At 17.2% G+C, this 22,500-nt stretch overlaps 6 protein-coding genes and 2 non-coding genes across 8 annotated transcripts in view; 2 read left to right on the forward strand and 6 right to left on the reverse strand.

Annotated features, from left to right (window-relative positions):
- The window catches only part of PF3D7_1402300 (26S proteasome regulatory subunit RPN6), a gene marked incomplete at both ends in the record, with an annotated part of 2,001 nt that extends 1,618 nt beyond the window's left edge, over positions 1-383 (reverse strand). The window contains one exon of the mRNA XM_001348162.1: positions 1-383. This exon is cut by the window's left edge and continues 1,618 nt beyond it. Coding sequence (XP_001348198.1) covers positions 1-383 — 383 coding nt within the window.
- Positions 384-2,064: 1,681 nt separating this feature from the next.
- PF3D7_1402400 (zinc finger protein, putative) lies at positions 2,065-3,537 on the reverse strand (the record flags this gene model as incomplete). Its single annotated transcript, XM_001348163.1, has 1 exon — positions 2,065-3,537. The coding sequence occupies one exon, from the start codon at positions 3,535-3,537 to the stop codon at positions 2,065-2,067; it is 1,473 nt and encodes a 490-aa protein (XP_001348199.1).
- Positions 3,538-4,763: 1,226 nt separating this feature from the next.
- PF3D7_1402500 (ribosomal protein S27a, putative) lies at positions 4,764-6,037 on the reverse strand (the record flags this gene model as incomplete). The annotated part of the gene is made up of 3 exons (XM_001348164.1): positions 4,764-5,024; positions 5,683-5,768; positions 5,935-6,037. 3 exons carry the CDS (start codon positions 6,035-6,037, stop codon positions 4,764-4,766), a joined length of 450 nt encoding a protein of 149 aa, XP_001348200.1.
- On the reverse strand, positions 5,292-5,374 carry PF3D7_1402600. The gene has a single exon (XR_002966681.1). It is a non-coding gene; the product is annotated as a small nucleolar RNA snoR22 (small nucleolar RNA).
- On the reverse strand, positions 5,510-5,595 carry PF3D7_1402550. Its single transcript, XR_004557799.1, has one exon. It is a non-coding gene; the product is annotated as a small nucleolar RNA snoR22 (small nucleolar RNA).
- Positions 6,038-7,479: 1,442 nt separating the features above from the next.
- PF3D7_1402700 (U2 snRNP-associated SURP motif-containing protein, putative) lies at positions 7,480-10,904 on the reverse strand (the record flags this gene model as incomplete). Its single annotated transcript, XM_024473338.1, has 9 exons — positions 7,480-8,094; positions 8,217-8,331; positions 8,417-8,494; positions 8,648-9,267; positions 9,556-9,749; positions 10,028-10,127; positions 10,313-10,401; positions 10,555-10,642; positions 10,842-10,904. 9 exons carry the CDS (start codon positions 10,902-10,904, stop codon positions 7,480-7,482), a joined length of 1,962 nt encoding a protein of 653 aa, XP_024329185.1.
- Positions 10,905-13,346: 2,442 nt separating this feature from the next.
- Positions 13,347-18,124, forward strand: PF3D7_1402800 (conserved Plasmodium protein, unknown function; the record flags this gene model as incomplete). The annotated part of the gene is made up of 3 exons (XM_001348166.2): positions 13,347-17,658; positions 17,753-17,895; positions 18,044-18,124. The coding sequence occupies 3 exons, from the start codon at positions 13,347-13,349 to the stop codon at positions 18,122-18,124; spliced, it is 4,536 nt and encodes a 1,511-aa protein (XP_001348202.2).
- Positions 18,125-18,869: 745 nt separating this feature from the next.
- PF3D7_1402900 (conserved Plasmodium protein, unknown function) lies at positions 18,870-21,734 on the forward strand (the record flags this gene model as incomplete). Its single annotated transcript, XM_002585401.1, has 1 exon — positions 18,870-21,734. The coding sequence occupies one exon, from the start codon at positions 18,870-18,872 to the stop codon at positions 21,732-21,734; it is 2,865 nt and encodes a 954-aa protein (XP_002585447.1).
- Positions 21,735-22,500: the final 766 nt, after the last annotated feature.

Consider the following 22,500-nt stretch of genomic DNA (forward strand, 5'->3'; position numbering starts at 1 on the left):
TTCTCAACAATATTCCTAATCAATTTAGCCGTTTTTGCTTGTGGTAATATATTAAAATAATTCTCATTACTTGTAGTAAACTCAATCAATTTATCTATCTCTTTCTTATTAATATAATAATCACATAATAAATATATCAACTTGTCATTTATTTGCATCACCTTCTCATTCGTAACCCTTTTCTCAAATAATTCTTCGTTACTCTTATCATTTATATGCTTATTCAATATTTTTATCTTATTAATCAACTCATCGCTCATATGTGGCATAATCACCTCATCCTTTATCTTTAAGTAATTACCACCGCATAAATCCTCAATCGTTTTTATTATTTCATCTTCTATTTCTTTGTAACCTCTTTCGATTTCTTCAAAGTTATCCATTTTGTACAACTTTAGTAATCACAAAAAAAAAAAAAAATAAAATAAAAATAAAAAAATAAATAAATAAATATATTATAATATAAAACAATTTAACAATATATGTAAATATATGCTATAATATGAGATATAAAAATATGTACTTATGTATAAATATTTTTGTGTGCATAATAATAATACTACACGTTATAATATATATATATTATATATATATATATATATATATATATATATATATATATATATATATATATCTATTTATGTATAATATTTATTTGTTATATTCTCAAGATACAATACTATATAATATCACATTCAAATTTTTTTTCTTCTTCTTATGGGAATATACAAATAAAACCTTCTTAAGATCAGTAAGTTATAATACATAAAATAAAAAATAACTTTATATATATATATATATATATATATATATATATATAATATTTTTTTTTTTTTTTTTTCCCTCTTTTTAAAATTATTCTTTCTATTAATATTTTATAAATATCAATCTTATTTTTTTTATTCTTCTGATTTACTAATAATGATAGAGATAATTTATATAAAATATTTTATTAATGCAACTAAATAAATAAATATAAACATATATAAACATATAAATATATATAATATATATATATATATATATATATATATATATATATATATATATATATAATACTTATAATTGTAATTATAAATTCATATTATTGTTTAACATAAAGAATTCATTCTTTTCTCCCTTTTATTGTATTATATTTATGCAAAAGTAACAAAAAATTTTCTTTTTAATAAAATAAAAAAATATCTAAAAATATATTATATTTATCTTATGTATATTTTTATTCTTTCTAATATTTCACATATAAAATTATTTAATTTATTATATATATATATATATTATAATATATATAATATCAGAAGCTTTATTTTTTTATTTTTTTTTTATATGTACATAATTTCAAATAAATACTATTATTACAATTATTATGTGTATTAAATATATTATTATTTTATTTTATTTATTTTTTATTTTTTTGTATATTATTTTTTCTTGAACAATTTTTTATAATATATAATAAAAATAATAATACATTATTTATTTATATTACTATATTATATTATATTATATAATGTATTACATATTATATTATATTATATAATGTATTACATATTATATTATTTCGTTTTTTATTTACATATTTATTTTATTGTTCTGAATATATTTTTTACATACAAGATATTTTATATATATATAATTTAAATTACCCCAAAATAGCTATGGGGTTTTTTTTATTAAGTCATATTTATGAAAAAAAAAAAAAAAATATAAATAAACAAATAAAAAATAAAAAAAATAAAGAAATACATTGTATATATATATATATATATATATATATATATATATATATTTACTTAATACACACAAAAAAAAAAAAAAATTTTAATCAAAAAAATTGAAAATACTTAAAAAAAATGCAATTTTCATAAAGTCTGAAAATTCATAAAAAAAAAATTCAATAACCACTAACGTATAAATTTATTATATATATATATATATATATATATATATATATATATATATATTTATTTATTTATTTATTTATTTATTTATTTATTTATTTATGTGCAACAAATTTTAACCCTGGCTTTTATCAAAATACTCACATTAGTGAAATCACATCCTTCATGTAATTTTTTTTTTATTTTTTATTGCCTTTATATTTCGTTTTGCAAAGTCTACTTTTCTGTTTGCATTTTTATCAATAACCTTTTTATATATTGGCTTGTCAACAAATTCAAATTCTTTATTTAAAAATAAATCTTCATTATCCAATTCTTTTTTTGCTACATAAAATTCATTGAAAGATGAATATTCATAACGAATATTATTTTTTATTTCTTCTAAATTATCCTTTTCTCGCTCTTCTTTAGATTTAATATTATAAAATATCTCTTCAATATTTTCATTACTTATATTATTAATTGGATTCCCTTCAACGATTTTCCATTCTCCTGGTTTGGATGTCTCATCATTTGAAATAAATGACATCTCATTCTTTTGTTTTTCATTTAAATTTTCACCTTTATTTTTATCTTCATTTTTAAGAGCCACATTTTCTAATTTTTCTTTTTTCTCATCATTTAATTTGTTAACATTTCCATTTTCCTTTTCATACTTTTTATCACTCTTATTAAAAACATTTTTAATATCATCTTCCTTTGTTGTTGCACTTTCCAAAATATCCTTTTCCTTATTAAACCTACTTTTATCATTTTTCCTATCCAAAGGAATATTTAATTGTATTTTATTCTTTTTATCATATACATTTTTTAACTTCATTTCTTCATCTTTTATTTTATTATTACCAAATTCACCTAATAAAGTTATATCATTTTTTGTCACCCTTTTATTCATATTATCATATTTTATATTTTCATTATTATAATGAAAAACTAAATTTCCTGACTTGTTCATATAATTCTGGTTAAAACTAGCCAAACCAGTTTCCTCACATTTTTTCAAATAATTTATTAAATAATCTATGTTATGGGATGAATATTCCCATATACTTTTTGAATTATATATGTTAAAATAATAAAAATTATTTGAATTATTATCAAGATATTTATACCATCCATATTGTTCTGAAAATGTTTGATATTCAGGTAAAGGTTCATAAAAATCTGCTGGTTTATCATAAAGCAATTCCTTTTTTAAGGTATTAAAAAAAACTAAGGAACCACTATCTTCATGTATCATTAAAATATATTTATTATTATAAATATTATTATTACAAATATTATTATTATTATTATAAATATTATTATTATTATAAATGTTATTATTATTTTTATTATCATTTGTATGTTTATATACATACGAATCATATGATTTATTATCATTTTCATCCTTCTTGTTTATATCTAAAAGATATTTTTTTTCTATATCATCTAATCTTCTTAATTCTTTCTCAAGAAATTCTTTTTCTTGTGTTTCTTTCTCCTTTCTTTTGAATGATTCATTTATTAATCTCTTGAAATTTTCTATATGTCTGGCACTCTTCTCATGATTCTTTATATTTACTTTATGGCCTGATATCCATACATTGCACGTTTCACAATAATGCTTTTTCGAACTAACCCAATAATCTGTCATTTCTAAATTTTATAAGCTTTATAAGGTTATTAATCAAATATGATATAATATATATATGTTATCATTTTTGTATATATTCACAGTATTTCTTTTTTTATCTTTAAAATGGATATATATATAGTAAATAAATAAATAAATATATATATATATATATATATATAAAGCAATTATATCCACATATATATTATATATATATTTATTTATTTATATATTTTTGTTATACAAATTCATTTTTTAATTACATTTAAAAAAAAAAAAATTACATATATATACAATAATTTTTATTTTTTATTATACATATAAAACGCTTCATTCTGAATAACTTAATTTTTTTTTTTTTTTTTTTTTTTTTTTTGCCTCTTAAAAGAAATATATATTTATATATATATTAGTTTTATGTATTATTATAATGTAATTTTAAAACGTCTTAATAATTAATGGCACTATATATTTTTTTATCATTTAAAAATTGAAAAAGAAAAAAATACCATCCACTATTTTCTCTTAAAAAGTACTCATATATACATTTATATATATATTATATATATAATGGTTTGTTATAAATTATAATAAATTGTGTATACCTTTTTCAACTTTAATTTATAATACCAAAATTAGTGTTATATGATATCATATAATAAGATATATACAAACATAAAATACAATTATATTATAATAAAAAAAAAAAAAAAAAGTTCATTTTTTAATTCTCCCCGTCAAACGATTGAATTTACATATAATGAATGTTTAAGCTCTTTAAAAAAAAAAAAGAAAAGAAATGAAAAAAGAATGAACAAATGTGGAAATATTATATTCCATTTATATGAACTATAAAAATATGTTTTCCCTTTTTTTTCAAAAGATTCTTCTTAATATATTTACATATTTAAATATGAAAAAAAAATATATATATATGTATATATATATAAACATATAAATGTATATATATTTAAAATTTTTCATTCTAATTTTTTCTTCAATGTTTTTCTTAAATTATGGCAAAATTAAACCACCATGAAAATTAATATATTAAAAATGATAAAAAAAAAAAAAAAAAAAAAAAAAAACATATATATATATATATATATATATATTATATATATAGTATATTATATTGTATTAAAATAAATGGAAAAGAAAAAAAAAAAAAATAGAAAAAAACAGTACTACATATATATTATAAAACCTGTTTATTATATATACACAATATATACTATTTAATGTATTTATTTTTTCATTATGGTAAGATGGCATCTTCCACAATAATCTCTATCAAAATGAGAAGCCATCAAAGTTCCTGGAGCACAATTATCACATTGTCTTTTTAATCTAAATACTTTTCCATCATCTCCAACTTTATAAAATTTTAAAACAGCTAATTTTACTTTTTTTTTCTTATGTTTTTCTTTTTTTGGTTTCTTGTAAACTTTCTTTTTCTTTTTTTTAGCACCACCAAGTAAACCGAAATTTAAATTTAAAGTGTATGCCTATAAAAATAATGAAAGAAAATTAATGAAACACCAAATAAAAAATAAATCACAAAAATATACATATATAAATATAAACATATATATGTATATATATATATATATATATATATATATATATATATAGGTAGATATTCTTTTTACACTCCATATTTAAACCTTCCTATAGTATTTAGTTTATATCAGAATAAAAGATGCGCATGAGGGAATAGTGCAAACAAAAAAAAAAAAAAAAGAGAAAAAGAAAGAGAAAGAGACTTATTTTATTTTTTCAGATAATAGAAGACGAACATATTTATAATATTCTCATGTCCCTACTTGCATTTTTGGAATTGTATCATCATAAAAAATAAAAATATAGCTTTCAAATTATTATACACACAAAAATATATATACATATATATATATATATATATATATATTTTTGTGGCATATTACATTTTTCTTTTTTCTTTAGTATATTATAAAGTAGTTGTGTATGTGATTTTAATCAGAAGGTAAAAATATCGAACATAATAAAAGTTTTCTCATGTCCCTACTTGCATATTTTTATTTATCATCATTATATATATATTTTATACATACATATAAATCTACATATAAATAATATATTCTAGATATATCTTCTAAATTTGTTTTGTTTTTTTTTAAAACTTACATAATCAGATTTATCTATTTCAAGTAATTCTTCATCCTCCAAATGACGACCATTTTTATATAATTTCTGAAGCTCATATGGAATACCTATATAAAAAGGTTAAATGGAATTTACATAAATAATATAAATATAACTATATATATATATATATATATAATATATTATTTATATACATATTACAAAATAAAAAACACTTTATAACATTTCTCATATAAACAAATTATATAATATTATAAACACTTTTTATTTTACCTTTTAATTCAAAAATTTGTTCTTTTACATTTTTTATGTTATTTATATTTGATGACTCCAAACATAAGGACTCATCATAAGGAATATTAATAAGAATTTTCATATTGTTTTATAAATAAATCTTATAAACAAAAATTGATGTTCAAATTTATATATTTTTTTTTTTTTTTATTTATTCTTTTAATATATTATATTCTATAAAATTATTTATTAATAAAAATAAATAATATATAAATTAGGAAAAAATTTATATATATATATTATATATATATATGATATTTTTTTTTTTTTTTTTGTAAAATAATAAAAATATATAAATATTATAAATATTGTGTTCTTATAATTATAAGAATTAAGAAAAAAAAAAAAGGAGGAATATATTATATATATATGTATATATATAAATATATATAATATATATTATATATTATGTATATAATATATATATTATATTATGATATGTTTGTTTATATTTATTATTATTATTATTATGTTTTTTTACCTTAGGGCGGAAGTAATCTCAATATTCAAAATAATAAACATTATATATTATATATATATTACATTTAATATTATATTTAATTTTATTTATTATATGTATTATAATATATATATATTATAATTTTTCCTTCTATACATATATATACATATATATATATATATATATAATATATATATTATATTTTACAATATATATTTTTTTTCTTTCTTTTAAGGTACTTAGTGATTGAAGTGGGCAAAATGTATTAATAATGTATCAAGTCAAATAAAAAAAAATATATATAATAAAATAAACAATAAACAAATATAATATATATATATATATATATATATATATATATTTATTTATTTAATATATTATAATAATTTAATAATACTTTTAATTTATATTATACTACAAAATAATATATAATTTTATAATTCAGTTATTTTTTTATATATTATATATAGTTAATGGAAATTTCATAATTTTTTTATTAAAACTATAAATATTAAAAAAAAAAATACTATATTACAAATATTTTATCATATTATTGTTATAATATAATGATATATTTTAAAGCACATTTTATATATATATATATATATATATATAATATATTTATTAAAAATATTTAATAATATTATATATATATATATATTTATATATATACTTTTTTTTTTTTTTTTTTTTTTTTTTTTCAAAGGTTATGATTATATAATATGGTTAATATATATATTATATGATTATATGTATTTTTGTCAGGCTATTCGCAACATCCATATTTTAAAAACCCTTTTTCTTTTTTTTGCTTCCAACAATTTAAAAAGAATATAATATATATAATATAATATAATATAATATTAATTCTTATTAAGAGATTTATTAAATTAAAAAACTTAAGTTATTATTTACAAGAAAAAAAATGATATCCCTTTATATATATATATATATATATTCACATTTATGTATATTTCTTTTTTTTTCAAAATCATGTTAAAAAGGACATATTTAATAGATACTTACATATATATATATATATATATATATATATTTCCCTTTTATTAACATTTATTTTGAATATCCCTTGATTCTCCATGTGAAGTTACATTTTTGTTATTATCACCTTGAAAAACATAACTATTTAAAAAAATTTTATTATTATTTGTACAGAAGTTATCATATAATAATAAATATTTGATTTTTTTTTGTTTCGTAAAATGTTCATTATAATATAAGCCTCTTTGTAAACATAATTTATTTATTTCATCGTCATTTTTTTTAAAATACATATAAGCATTTCTTCTTAAAGATAAAGGATATCTTTTTATATCATCATAGTATTGAATTTTATGACCATCGATATTCTCTTCATCATTCTCTTCTTCACTTTTGTTAACATCTATATAATTAATCTTCATATTACATAATAAGCATAGTAAACCATTCACAAAAACGGAATTGTATATGGCCCAGCAATTCCACATATTGAATATATTTATTAAACTATCTATAAATAACTTTCCCTTTATTTTACTATCAACTTTTTTAATATGTTTTCTTAAAAAATAAAAAATCCTAGGTAACTCATCTTCTATATGTTTTCTGTATGACCACGACGAAAAAAATTCGTTACTACAATTATATAAAATGTCTGATAATAAATATATGAGATTAATCTATTAAAAAATAAACAGAACATTCGAAAAAAAAAAAAAAAATAATAAATAAATAAATATATATATATATATATATATATATATATATATGTAAATAATTTTATAATTTATCCAACTTTTACCTTTTTTAATAAATCATATTTTACATCTGTTAAAAAGTTAGAAATAATTTTTATAATGTCCAAACTGTAATCACTATGTCTTGTACAAAATATCATAGCACGACATATACTTACCCTACATAAAAAAATAAAAAATAAAATAAAATAAAATAAAATATATATGTATATATTGCAAATAATATATTATATATATATAGTACCTCTTCTTATTCAATGTACTTAAAATATTTATAAGTTTATTCTTTTTCTTCTCGTCAATATGACGTCTTTTATTTCTCCTATCAAAAAAAAAAAAAAAAAAAAAAAAAAAAAAAAAAAAAAATTTACACAATAATAAAAAAGACTACATATAAAAAATATATACACATATATATATATATATATATATATATATATATATATATATATATATTTTTTTTTTATATTATTACCCCCTTTTTCGTTTTATGAGAAGACCTTTATTTTTTTTTTCTATCGCTGGTGGTACATATAAATAACCATTAGAAAATATATGGAACGGATCTGTTCTCCAGTTTTTATAACTATCCCCCTGAGCAAAAGAAAATACCCTCCATTTATAATAATAAAATAAATCTGAAGATTCAAAAAGGAAATGAAAGATAGGGTTATCCTTCTCCTTTTCTTTTATGGTCTCTTCAAAACTATATCCTTCTTCAGTTACATATTTCGCTAATAAATCTATTATCCGTTTTGTTTTTTTATCATCGGGTATTATTATAATTACTTTCTTATTTACATTAACATTGTTATATGTATTATATTTATCCATATTATAATTAGATATCTCATTTTTTGTATTATAACCAAATTTTGGTATAGCCTTACTCCACCCTATACGAATAATATTTCCGCACATTTCAACACCATCTAAAGCATCTTTTGCATTCTCCGCATCTTCAATATTTTCAAAACAAACAAAACCACTTATCCTTGCTTTCTTTTTATCTTCATCTTTACGAGGATACATTATTTTTACGCTGTTCACTTTACCGAACTTTCCGAATTTTTGACAGAGATATTCTTCAGTAACCTAAATAAAAAATAAAATAAAAAAAAAAATAAAAAAAAAAAATAATAAAACAAAATAAAATAAAAAAAAATAAAACAAAATAAAAATAAAATAAATATATAAGACAGAACAGTTTATAACATATTATAAAAATAAACGACATAACATTTTATAACATATAATAAAATTCATTCTCATAATGTAATTATATAAAAGGAAAATAAACATATATAAACAAATATGAATACATACATACATACATATATATATACATATATATATTTTATTTTTTTTATTTTCTGTTATTACCTCGGGGGATAAATTTCCTAAATACAGATTGGCTATTTTCTCTTTTCTAGGAATATAAGATAACAAATTTTCATTTTGTTCTATCTCCGTTATCTTTTTATTTATTTTGATTTTTTCTTCTTCCGATTTGGCTAGCTGAGATTTTTCCTTCAAGCTTTTCCGTTCATCCAAAATTTTCTGTTTCAATTTGATTTCTTCACAAATAAAAATAAATATATATAAACATATATATAAATATATATATAAAGATATATATAAAGATATATATAAAGATATATATAAAGATATATATAAAGATATATATAAAGATATATATAAAGATATATATAAAGATATATATAAAGATATATATAAAGATATATATAAAGATATATATAAAGATATATATAAAGATATATATAAAGATATATATATATATATATATATATATATATATATATATATGTTTGTCCCTTTAATATTTTTAATTAACCTTCTAAAAAGCTATCAATTTCTTTTACTTTTCCTACAGTGTTATTTTTATTTTCAGTTGTTTCTTCAATATTTTTCTTTTCTTCGATTTTGTTCTCGATCTATAAAATAATGAGGAAAATAAAAAAAAAAATATATGTGAATATTTTATCATACCACGAACAAATTGAAATATATATAAATATATAAATATATATATATATATAAATATATATATATATATATATATATATATATATATATATATATATATATATATATACATATATTATTTATTTATTTTTACCTTATGTTGATTATTTGTATCCTTTTCACCATGAAATTTTTCTTCAACAAATGGGGTTTCAAATTTTGAGCTAGGATTAAGACTTTTTCCTATAAAATTTTAAGAAGACAAAAATTAAAATTAAAATTAAAATTAAAATTAAAATTAAAAGAAAAATAATAAATAAATACATACATATATATATATATATATATATATATGGTGATATCATATTGTTACACTTTTCATATTTAATTTGTTACCCTTAACAAATTTATGACGATTATCTAAATCATTGCCCCCTTCAAAAGTACGAACATATTCTGCATATATTTTTGCAGTTTCCTCTTCCTTTTAAATTTAAGAAAAAAAAAAAAAAAATAAAAAATAAAAAAAATGTTAATTTGAATGATACATGTGTTTAAATGTATTAATGCTTGTATAAAGATTTTTAATTTTTCAATGTTAATTCAACAATTATAATATATATATATATATATATTTTATATATATCTATGTATTATATATATTTTCTTTCTTAAAATAATACATTCAATTTATCATCCTCAAACTGTTTTTTCTTTTTTTTATTTCGATTCAGCTGGATATACATTCTTAAATATATTCAACATACATAATATATAATCTGATTGTTACTTTTTAAGAAAAATAACACTTTTCTGGATAAATAGTACATCATTAAAAAATAAAAAATAAAAAAATAATAATAATAATATTATTAAATATGATTAAAGTAATAAAAGGAACTTTATACAAACAAACAAACAAACAAAAAAAAAAAAAAATAGTAAAAAAAATTACAGAATTAGAGAATTACAAAATAAGGAAATACTGAAAGAAAGAAAAAAAAAATAACATTTATTTTATTACAAACCCAATGTAGTTATGAACATTTTTTTTTTTTTTTTTTTTTTTTCTTTTCTTTTTCTTTCTTATTCTAATTATATTTTATTTTATATTTAATTGAAAACCTTTTTATGAAAAAAAAAAAATTATGTTATTTTTTTATTTTATTATTTTTTTTTTTATTATTATTTGTTTCTATAAAAAATTCGAAGAGCTAATTTATTTTTTTTAAAGCGACATATTATTATAATATATATAATATGTATTATATATATATATATATATATAATATTACATTAATATTTTGTATTAGGCACCTGCGTGAATTTCCTTTTTACAATTTGTAAGATATCGATATATTTTTTTACAAATATATAAAAATAAATATTTATGTGTATTTCACATATATCCTTTATGAACTTGAATTTTTTTTTTTTTTTTATAAAAATATTTTGAATATTAAAAAATTTAAGTTTATTTGCTTTTTTTTTTTTTTTTTTTTTTTTTCTTTATTCCCTTTTAAATTATAATGACTGTTATTATATATAATTTTAATCATAATATATAAAAAAAAAAATAAAAAAAAATATATATAATAATAATTACACTTTTTCACAATATTGAAAAAAAATAAATATATCGAAATATTTTTATTTTTTCGTATTTATATTTATATATATATATATATATATATATATATATATATTTTTTTTTTTTTTTTTTTTTTTTTTTTTTTTTTTTTTTGTGCTATGAATAAGTTTACTACACCCATATAAATATAATATTATAATAAATAAAAATATTTTGAAATTTTTATTTTATATAAAAAAATAGAAATACATATATTATGCAATTATATAAATATATAAAAATATTATATTATATACATATATTATATATATATAATAAACATTTTATAATTTACATGTTGATTTTTTTTTTTTTTTTTATTTATTTTGTAATAAAAGATTTTTAATGAGATAACTTATTTGACTAATAGATAAATAAAAATATTTTAATTCTTTTTTTTTTTTTTTTTCTTTCCCTTTATCCTTTCCTTTTTTCTTGTATTTTTCCCTTTATTGTTTTATTTTTATTTTCTTTTATATTATTATTTATTTTTATTTATTTATTTATTTTTTTTTTTTTTTTTTTTGTGTTGTTTATTTTTTTACCTTTTATATTTATTAATTATAAGTTATTTTCCATATTAATAAAAAACTTTACAATAACAAACTTTTTAGTAATAAATAACTATATGATGCTTATATATAAAAAAAAAAAAAAATATTTTTTTGTTAAATTATTATACTTTTTTCTTTTCTTTTCTTTTCTTTTCTTTTTTTAATTTATTTTTTTTTGTTTTGTCTGTAACATATATTTTGATAATATTATTATTTACAAATCTTATAAATATATAATTTTTTTTCTTTCTTGACTCTTTTATCAAATTGTTTAGTAAATATTAAATAAACATATAATATAATATATATATATATATATATAAATATATATATATATATATATAAATTTATTTATATGTAATAATTTTTATATAATTATCCTAAAATTTTTTTTTTTTTTTTTATCTTTTTTGATTAATATTTCTTCTATTATATTTTACATATAATAATTATATATATGGAAGGCTTCATCAGTATTAATAATAAAAATTATATATATATATATATATATATGTGACTTTTTTAATATTATTATTTTCATTTTTTTTTTTTTTTTTTCTTTCTTTTAAATTTATGATATCTTTGGCTTTTCCATTTCTATTCTATTATATTATATTATATTATATTATATTATATTATATTATGTTCATTTAATTTATTTTAATTTTTTTTTTTATTATTTTATATAATTTTATATAATTTTCCCTTTTTTTTTTTTTTTTTTTTTTTTCTTTCTTTCTTTTTTTTTTTAATTCCCTTTGTATAAGGAACGTTCTTCTTTTTTTTATTTGAAATTCTTTTTTTTTTTTTTTTGTTTCTCCTTTTTTAATATAATTTTTTAATTGTAATATTATGCACATTCTTTATTTTTTTTTACATATGATATATATATATATATTGATATATATAAATTTATTTATATTTATTTATATTTATTTATATTTATATTTATTTATATTTACATTTACATTTATATTTATTTAAGTTTCCACGTTTTCCCTTAAATGGAAAATATAAAAAAAAATGAGGAAAATAATAATGTTTACTTTAATAAAAATAAAATAGATTATCTTGAACATAATGACATATTATTCTTTCAAGAAAAAAATAAAAACAAAATAGGCCTTGGCCGTGTTGTGAATTTTAAAATAGAACTCGTATTAAACGATATCCATTTTTATTATCCATGTTGTGAAACGTCAGCAAATCATTGTTTAAAAATTTTAAATAATATAGATAATAAAGAATATGTAAAAAAATTAATTAATAAATTAAACAAAAACAATAAAATATCCACAAATACAAAAAACAAAGAAGATAATAATAAAAATGATGATACAAAAAATAGCAGAAATAAAGAAAACAAAAAAGAATATAGTATACTACATTATTTTAATAAACGTATTATAAATAATATTACCAAGTCTTCTATTCTTCTTTTAAAAAAAAATAATAATATAAATTATAATAATGTCCAATCTAAAGATCAAGATATTAAAAATCAAAAAAATAATACCCTTCTACATAAGGAAAACTACTCCTATTTTAAAAAAAATTCTAATGATAATAATAGTAATCCTAATTTTGAACATCATAATAATCATAATCAAAAATGCTCACATAATTATAATTATCCTTATCATATGTACAATATCAAAAATACAGGAGACACAAACCAAACATCTACAGATATTATTCAAGATCAACGAAAAAAAGAACGTCGCATCTTTTATTTTATACAATCCTTAGAAACATATAAATATAACATACAATATAAACGGATTTTTAAACATTATAAAATTCCTTATAATAAACATTGGGAAAATATTAAAACGATCTATTGTAAAAATATGCAAAACAAAATTGTCTTTGTATTAGCCATGAAAATATTCCAAATTAAAAAATTATATCCAAACAATATTCACTTCCAAAATGTAATGATCAATAATCTTATGAAAATTTATAAAAGTGAAAAAGATCTACACGTTGATTATCTTATTCTTAATTATATTAAAAAGCTAGATGTAAGGGTCATTCTACAAAATTGTGTCCTCATAAGTAATGATGAGTTTAATGAAATATTATCAAAGTATAATAAAAAAGATCATCCTACAGAAAAAAGTGCACATGAAAAAAAAAACGCAACTCTTCTGGGTTCGAAACGTGCATCTAAGCATCAATTGAATGAAAATGCATCTGACGGAATCACCAAAAAGGATTTTTCGCAAGACGAAAGGGATGAAGAAAATAAAGAAGATGACGAAGATAAAGATGACGATGAAGATGACGATAAAGATGACGATGAAGATGACGATGAAGATGATGATGAAGATGAAGATGACTATGAATATTCCATCGAACATTCCGACGAACACTCCGACGAATATTCCGTCGAACATTCCGATGAACATTCCGATGAACATTCCGTCGAACATTCCGATGAACATTCCAATGAACATTCCGATGAACATTCCGACGAACATTCCGACGAACAATTAGATGATAAATTATTTAGAAATAAATACAAAATTGAAAATGTGAAAGATATTAAAAATGAAGAAAAAAAACCTTATGACACGCTTCAGAATCATAGTGATCATTTAAATGATTCTGAACAAATGAATACATTACATATGAAAAAAAAAAAAAGAAATAACCCCATGTACAATGATCAGGAGAATATTAATAAATATAATAACGAATTTTTAAATAATAATGAAAATATAATTGAATCTAGAACAAAGGAATCGAATTTTTTTATATCAAAAAATGTTGTGAAAAAAAGAAAAATTATAGAAGGTCAAACATATAAATACGAATTAAAAGGTAATATTCTAGCCAAATTCAAATCTCCCCATGGCATTATTTATAGAGGTCATATTAAAAATATATTTAGAAATAAAAATAATATACTATCCTACTTTTTAATTCTACCTTCATTTTTCTTTATGAATAATTCATTTTATTTCTCCTGCCTGAACATAGATATTGATATCCTCAAAATATTCGAAATTATTAAAATTTTAGACAAATCCAAAATAAACCAAATAGATAGTATAGATTTTAGTAAATATAAAAATTTAAAACAAGTACATGAAAATGATTTAAAAATTAATAAGACGCAGGATAATATATTCCATGAGAAATATTCAACACAAGATACGTGTATTAGAAAGGTTGATTCTGAACAAATTAATCTCCAAGCATATGATAAAAAGGAGGAACCTTCTAATGAGCAAAATGAGGAACAGGCAAAAAAAAATAATAATTTGGTAAGAAAAAAAAGGAAGAAGGATATAAATGGAGAGCATATAAATGGAGATGATATAAATGGAGAGCATATAAATGGAGATGATATAAATGGAGAGCATATAAATGGAGATGATATAAATGGAGATGATATAAATGAAAAACATATGAATAATATATTAAGGGAAAATACAAATTTGTTTTTAAAAAATGATAACAACCAAAGAGGTGTTAATAATGATGACCATCCTAATAATAATAATAATAATAATAATAATTATCAAAATAAAGAAGAACCGAATTTAAAAGATAAAGCTCGAAATAAAATAGAAAGTCATCTTTTCTTTCTTAGAAGACGACTTTTTGATGTTAACAGAAACAAAACAGATAATAAGAAGAATAGAACAAAGTCCATTTTTTCAATAAGTAATGAAAAAAAAAATACTTATTTTTCAAAAATTACCAACTTTTTCAAAAAAATAGAACCCAAAAAGAATAACCTAAATTGTATTTATGAAAAGGAAAATGTAAATCAAGAAAATATAAAACCTGTGAATGATAAATCTGATCATATTAATCTGACCGAACAATTTGTCGATAAAAGTGAAGAAATAAAAAATATAAGCAATAATGATAATAATAATAATAATAATAATAAGGGAGATGAAATTAGTGATAAGGAACAGGATACATCCTTCAAATCTTTGAAAAAATGTAAAAATATAAACAAGGAAGTAGAAAATAAGAATGATGAGAATAATAATAAAAATTATAAAAATAGCAAAAATAACAAAAATAATAAAACAGAATATGATAACCATGAAAGTTTTGTAAAAACTGAATATAATTCTAGTGATTATAATGATTATATAATATCTGTAGAAAGGGAATGGAAAAGAAGGGAAACGTTTAATTCGGTTGAAGGTACTCCAACCCCTACGAGTATTAACAATAATAATAATGATAATATTAATAATAATGATAATATTAATAATAATGATAATATTAATAATAATGATAATAATAATAATAATGATAATATTAATAATAATAATAATATTAATAATAATAATAATAATAATAGGGGAAATGTTAAAAAGGAAGGGAATAATAATAGATACAATCCAAAAAATGATGATATAAAATATAACTATATAAATAATTACCCCAATAACGAAAATAACTCATATATGAAACAAATTCAAAATATAATTGAAGAAGAAAAAACGAAAAAAGTTGAAATTTTATATAAATATTGTAAGAATAATATAAATATTTTATTATATATATATGTCATGCATATTTATATAAATAAATTATGTAAAAATATTATTGTGAAAATACTTAAACCTAATATTAAATATGGAAATAAAACAAAATATGACCACAAGGATTTTATTCTATCTCCACTTATTGGTTATTCATATTCAAAATTTTATGGACTAAAATTTAATTACATGAATATACAATTACGATCAGACGGAAAAATTGATAGGAGATATAAACTAGCCAAAGAACATTTAAAAAAAGAACAAGAAGAAAAAAATAAAAAAATCAAAAAAATCAAAAAAATCAAAAAAATCAAAAATAAATATAACCAATTAAATTGTAATATTAAAGAAACTGATACAGAACTAAACCTATCTAATGATACACTTATATATGATAAACGTTTAAAAGTGAAAAAAAATAAAACCATAAAATCCAAAAATCATATTATGGCAAAATCAAAACGTCATATCATAAAAAAAAATACCAAATTAAATTACAAACAAACGAAAAAAAATGGATTTAGTACACAACAATATCATAACGATTCATCTAAAGAAAATTTCCTCTCACATAATTATCATGTTAATGAGGATACAGATAACCATAAAAAAAATGATGCAGAATATATGAAAAAAAGTTATAATCAAAATATTAATTTTTATTTATGGGGTATGTTTAATTGGGACTATCGAAAAACGTTAAGAGTGTCTCTAAATAGTATATCAAATAAAAAAATAAACAACTTTGATATTTATAACTTCTTCTTTTATAATTATGATAATATATCAAACCTAAGTAAGAACATAAAAAATATATATATATATATATATATATATATATAAATAAATATATAATTATATATATATATATATTTTTTTTATTATGTTAGATGAAATAAATAAAGACTTGGGTATTCTTATAGATATTTATAAAAGCATTAAAAATATATTATATCAAAATTTATCCTTGTATGGAGATTTACTTTTATTGAATGTACCAAATAATATGACAAGAACACATACGGATGAAGAGGTAAGAACGTTTTACGTAACTTGTTATATGTATATATATAATAATAATAATATATGACGACCCAATGATATTTTGCAATATATATATATATATATATATTTATTTATTTATTTTATTTTATTTTATTTTTTTTTTTTTTTTCCTTCAGTTGATATGTTTCTGGCTTAAAACTTTAAATCAGTTGTATCTAATCAGGGACGGCTTTTCAAATTATTTTAAAAATTTTTAAAAATAAATAAATAAATATATATATATATATATATATATATATATGATATAAATTTTGATATTCCAAAAAATAATATATATATATGTATATATATATAGATATGTTTATATAAACTTCATTTTTTGTATAATTTTTTTATTATTGTTTTTATGTTAATAATAAAAAATGTATTTATTGTTTTTATTTTACACATTCTATATTAATTAAATTTTATTCATCCTTGTTTTTTTCTTTGAATACATTTATCTATTTTACTTTTTTTTTTATAATAAAATATATTTTTTTTTCATGTTATAACTATTATATTATATATATACATATATATATATATATATAATATTTTTTTTTTTTTTCTATTTGTGATTTTGAATTAGAAGAAATGAAAAAAAAAAAAAAAAAAAAAAAAAAAAAACTAAATAAAATAAAATAATATAAAATAATATAATATAAAAATAAGTATAAATATAAATATATAATTTAAATACTTTATGTGTTGAAAAAAATTGTTCATTGTATAAATATTTTATATATATAATATATTACAATGTGTTTATAATATAAATTGTATTATCTACATTATATTTTTTTTTTTTTTTTTTCTTCCCTAACACAAGAATTAATATTATATGCTACTCCATGTGAATGTGCAAAATTGTTGTATATATTATATTTATTTATTTTTTATTGTTTTTTTTTTTTATTTTTTATTGTTTTTTTTTTTTTTTTTAGTTTTTCTTCTTGTAAGATGAAAAAATTGTACCCTACTAATGCTGTTATATTTTACAGTCACAAAATATGTGGCCATTTTTCAATGTTTAAACATAATATCATCCGATTATATAGTAATATTGAAAAAATTCTTCCTCAAGAAGAAAAAAAAAAAAATAAAAATTTGAGTCATATCCCTTATTATGTCCTTAATAATAAAAATCAAACAGACAACGAAAAATATAATTTTGAAATCTTGATGAAAAATGTTAAAAACAAAGCAGAAGAATATAATTTAATAAAAATCAAAGAAATACAAAACAAAATTTTAATTCACCTGAACAAATTTAATATCAATGAACTTGTTGCTACTCTTATCCTTTCCTATAAATATAATTTATTAAATCAACTTATTTTAAACAACATAATAGATATTATATTCCATAATTCAGGATTCTTAAATAGTAAACATGTTTTTATATTATTATTAATAACCAAAAATATATATTCTAAAAAAAATGATTATTCCTATTCCATACAACATCAACAAAAACTTCCACAAAATGACATGAACAAGTCAGGCGAAAAAGAGGAACATGTTATAAATAGTAAATGGAAAAATAAATTTTTCCATGAAGTTATACAAAATATGTTATATGATGATAATATAAATGATCATAAGGAAGAAATTAAGGAAGATAATTCTAATGAATATAATATCAATAATAAAAATGATAATTTATATGATATACCATGTATACCTTTAGCTAATGAAGAGAAAATATATCCTCATAATATTATAAAAAAAAAAAAAAAAAATCTTAATAAAAGTAATAATTACCAAACATATGAAAAAAAAAATTCTTATAATAATATACAAGTAGACAATAAAAGTATTTCAAACATGGATGTTATCAGCCAAAAATTAAATAATAAAATTAATAATAATAATAATGATAATATATATCAAAATGTAGTATATAATGATGATTATAATGTAGACACACTTAATTATATGCAGAACAAACAAAATGAACAAGATATATTTTGTGAACTAAACAACAAACAGGATATATTTTGTGAACTAAACAATAAACAGGATATATTTTGTGAACTAAACAATAAACAGGATATCATATTAAATGATAAAATTTCAGAATTAAAAAAGTCACATGAAAAAATTAGAGAAATATTACTTCATAATTATAATCATATTTTATTTAATTTTACAAATAATATATATACTAATTTATTATTATTAAATTATATGTATGATGAAAATATAATATCATATGATGAATTTTTCAATATTATATATAGTATTAATAATGAATATAATAATGATACCTTTGAACAAAATGACCTTAAAAATTATCAACCCAAATCATCATATTCTATTCATATTATTAATTCATATATACAACATGAATCTTATCATATATATTCAATATATGATATATATATATATACACATATAAAATTATTAAAAAATATATTTAAACAAAATAAATATATGAAAAATAAATACATTTCTGAACATATCCAATCCAATAATCCTATACAAGATATTGTCTATACAAATAAAAAAAATTTTATACATACATTTGATAAGTTTTTTCAAAATATATTAACAGCAAAACAAAATATTGATTATATAAAATTATTCTATTTAAATATATGCTCACATGAAATATTTAAATTAATTATTATTAATAACGAGCATATTACAAATGTTAAAATTTATTATCATATTTTAAAAAAAATACCTTTATCGTATATTATAGCTCAATTACATATAAAAAAAGGACAGGCAACAAATCAATTTTATTATCAACTTTTAAACATACTATATTATTTACAAGAAAAACAAAAAATTAGGAAATCGAACGAGGGTATATTTTATGAGGATCTACACGCATTGAATATAGAACAAATGAATCGTGTATACATATCATATTTAAATTCCTTGAATGATTATACTATCCATGACCTCTTAATAAAAAATAATATGCATAATATTAACACAACACATAATATTAACACAACACATAATATTAACACAACACATAATATTAACACAACAAATAATATCAATACAACAAATAATATCAATACAACAAATAATATTAACACAACACATAATATTAACACAACAAATAATATTAACACAACAAATAATATCAATACAACAAATAATATCAATACAACAAATAATATCAAGACACCACATAATATTAATACACCACATAATATTAATAATGTTAGTACCTTCACACAAACTCATAATAATATATTGCCTCCAAATACTAGTGTAATAAAAAACAAACCGAACCAAATAAATATGAACTATAAAGATATTTATGAACAATGTAATAAACCAAACGTGTTTTTTATCGATACACATAGATATTTTTTTAAATATTTTATTATGGACCTTACCTTTAATATTATTAATTATTTAAATTACATGGATATATATGATAAACTTTTTATATACAAATATTTAATTATTCTTAATTATAAAAATGAATATATAATAAACATCATACATGATCATTTATATAATTTTTTTATACGAAAACTACACTATGAAGATATACAACATATTTTCTATTTTTTACAATATGTACTTTCCTCCCTTATATATTCCCCTAGTATTTTTTTCTTTCATATTATAAATAATATTGACATAGCCACATTCCAAAAATTGTTGAATATTATTAAAAAGGAAAAAATATTTGAAGACCATACTAAAAAAATATATGATCATATTAATATAATTATTAATCAAAATTACAAAACTCTACACAAGAATAAATGTAAAATGAACAATTCATTTTATTATTACAAAAAAAGGATAGACCATTTTCAAAGTGTATTATATGACTTTTTATTTTTATAAAATATGTTAAAATGAGATATATTAAATATATAAATATATAAATATATATTGAATTATTTTTTTTTGTTCTTTTTTTTTTTTTTTTTTTTTTTTTGTATGCTTAATTATGATAATAAAAATATAGACAATAAATCCATATGTCTATAATATAAATATATATATATATATATATATTTATATATATTTATTTAATATCTTCATTTTTGTGTATACTTATTAATCTCTTATTTTTTTTGTTTTATATATATATATATATATATATATATATATATATATATTTATATTTATATTTATATTTATATTTTATTTATCCTTTTATGAAAAAGGTGGACTTTTAAAATTTATGCAATAAACTTATATATAATCCTTCTTTGAAATACATTAAAAATTAAACAAAATATTTTACAAAATAATTAAATACGACAATAAAAATATTATATATATATTTATATGTATATATAATATTTTTATGTATTAACATATGCGTATCCCTCATAAAATATATTCAGAGGAAAAATTATTCATTTATACACATTTAATTTTACTCACAAAAAAAAAAAAAAAAAAAAAAAAAAAAAAAAAACTACATTTTATTTCCTTCATTTTGCAGATTAATAAATAAAATAATATGATATGATATATATATCTCAAAATATTCATGCTCTTCTTTTCTTATTTATATTTTCACTTTTAATTTTTTTTTTTTTTTTTTTTATGTGTAACGTCTTCATATATGTACAATATAAAGACATCATTATATAACACA

Source organism: Plasmodium falciparum (genome assembly GCF_000002765.6).
Source record: "Plasmodium falciparum 3D7 genome assembly, chromosome: 14".
NCBI lineage: Eukaryota > Apicomplexa > Aconoidasida > Haemosporida > Plasmodiidae > Plasmodium > Plasmodium falciparum.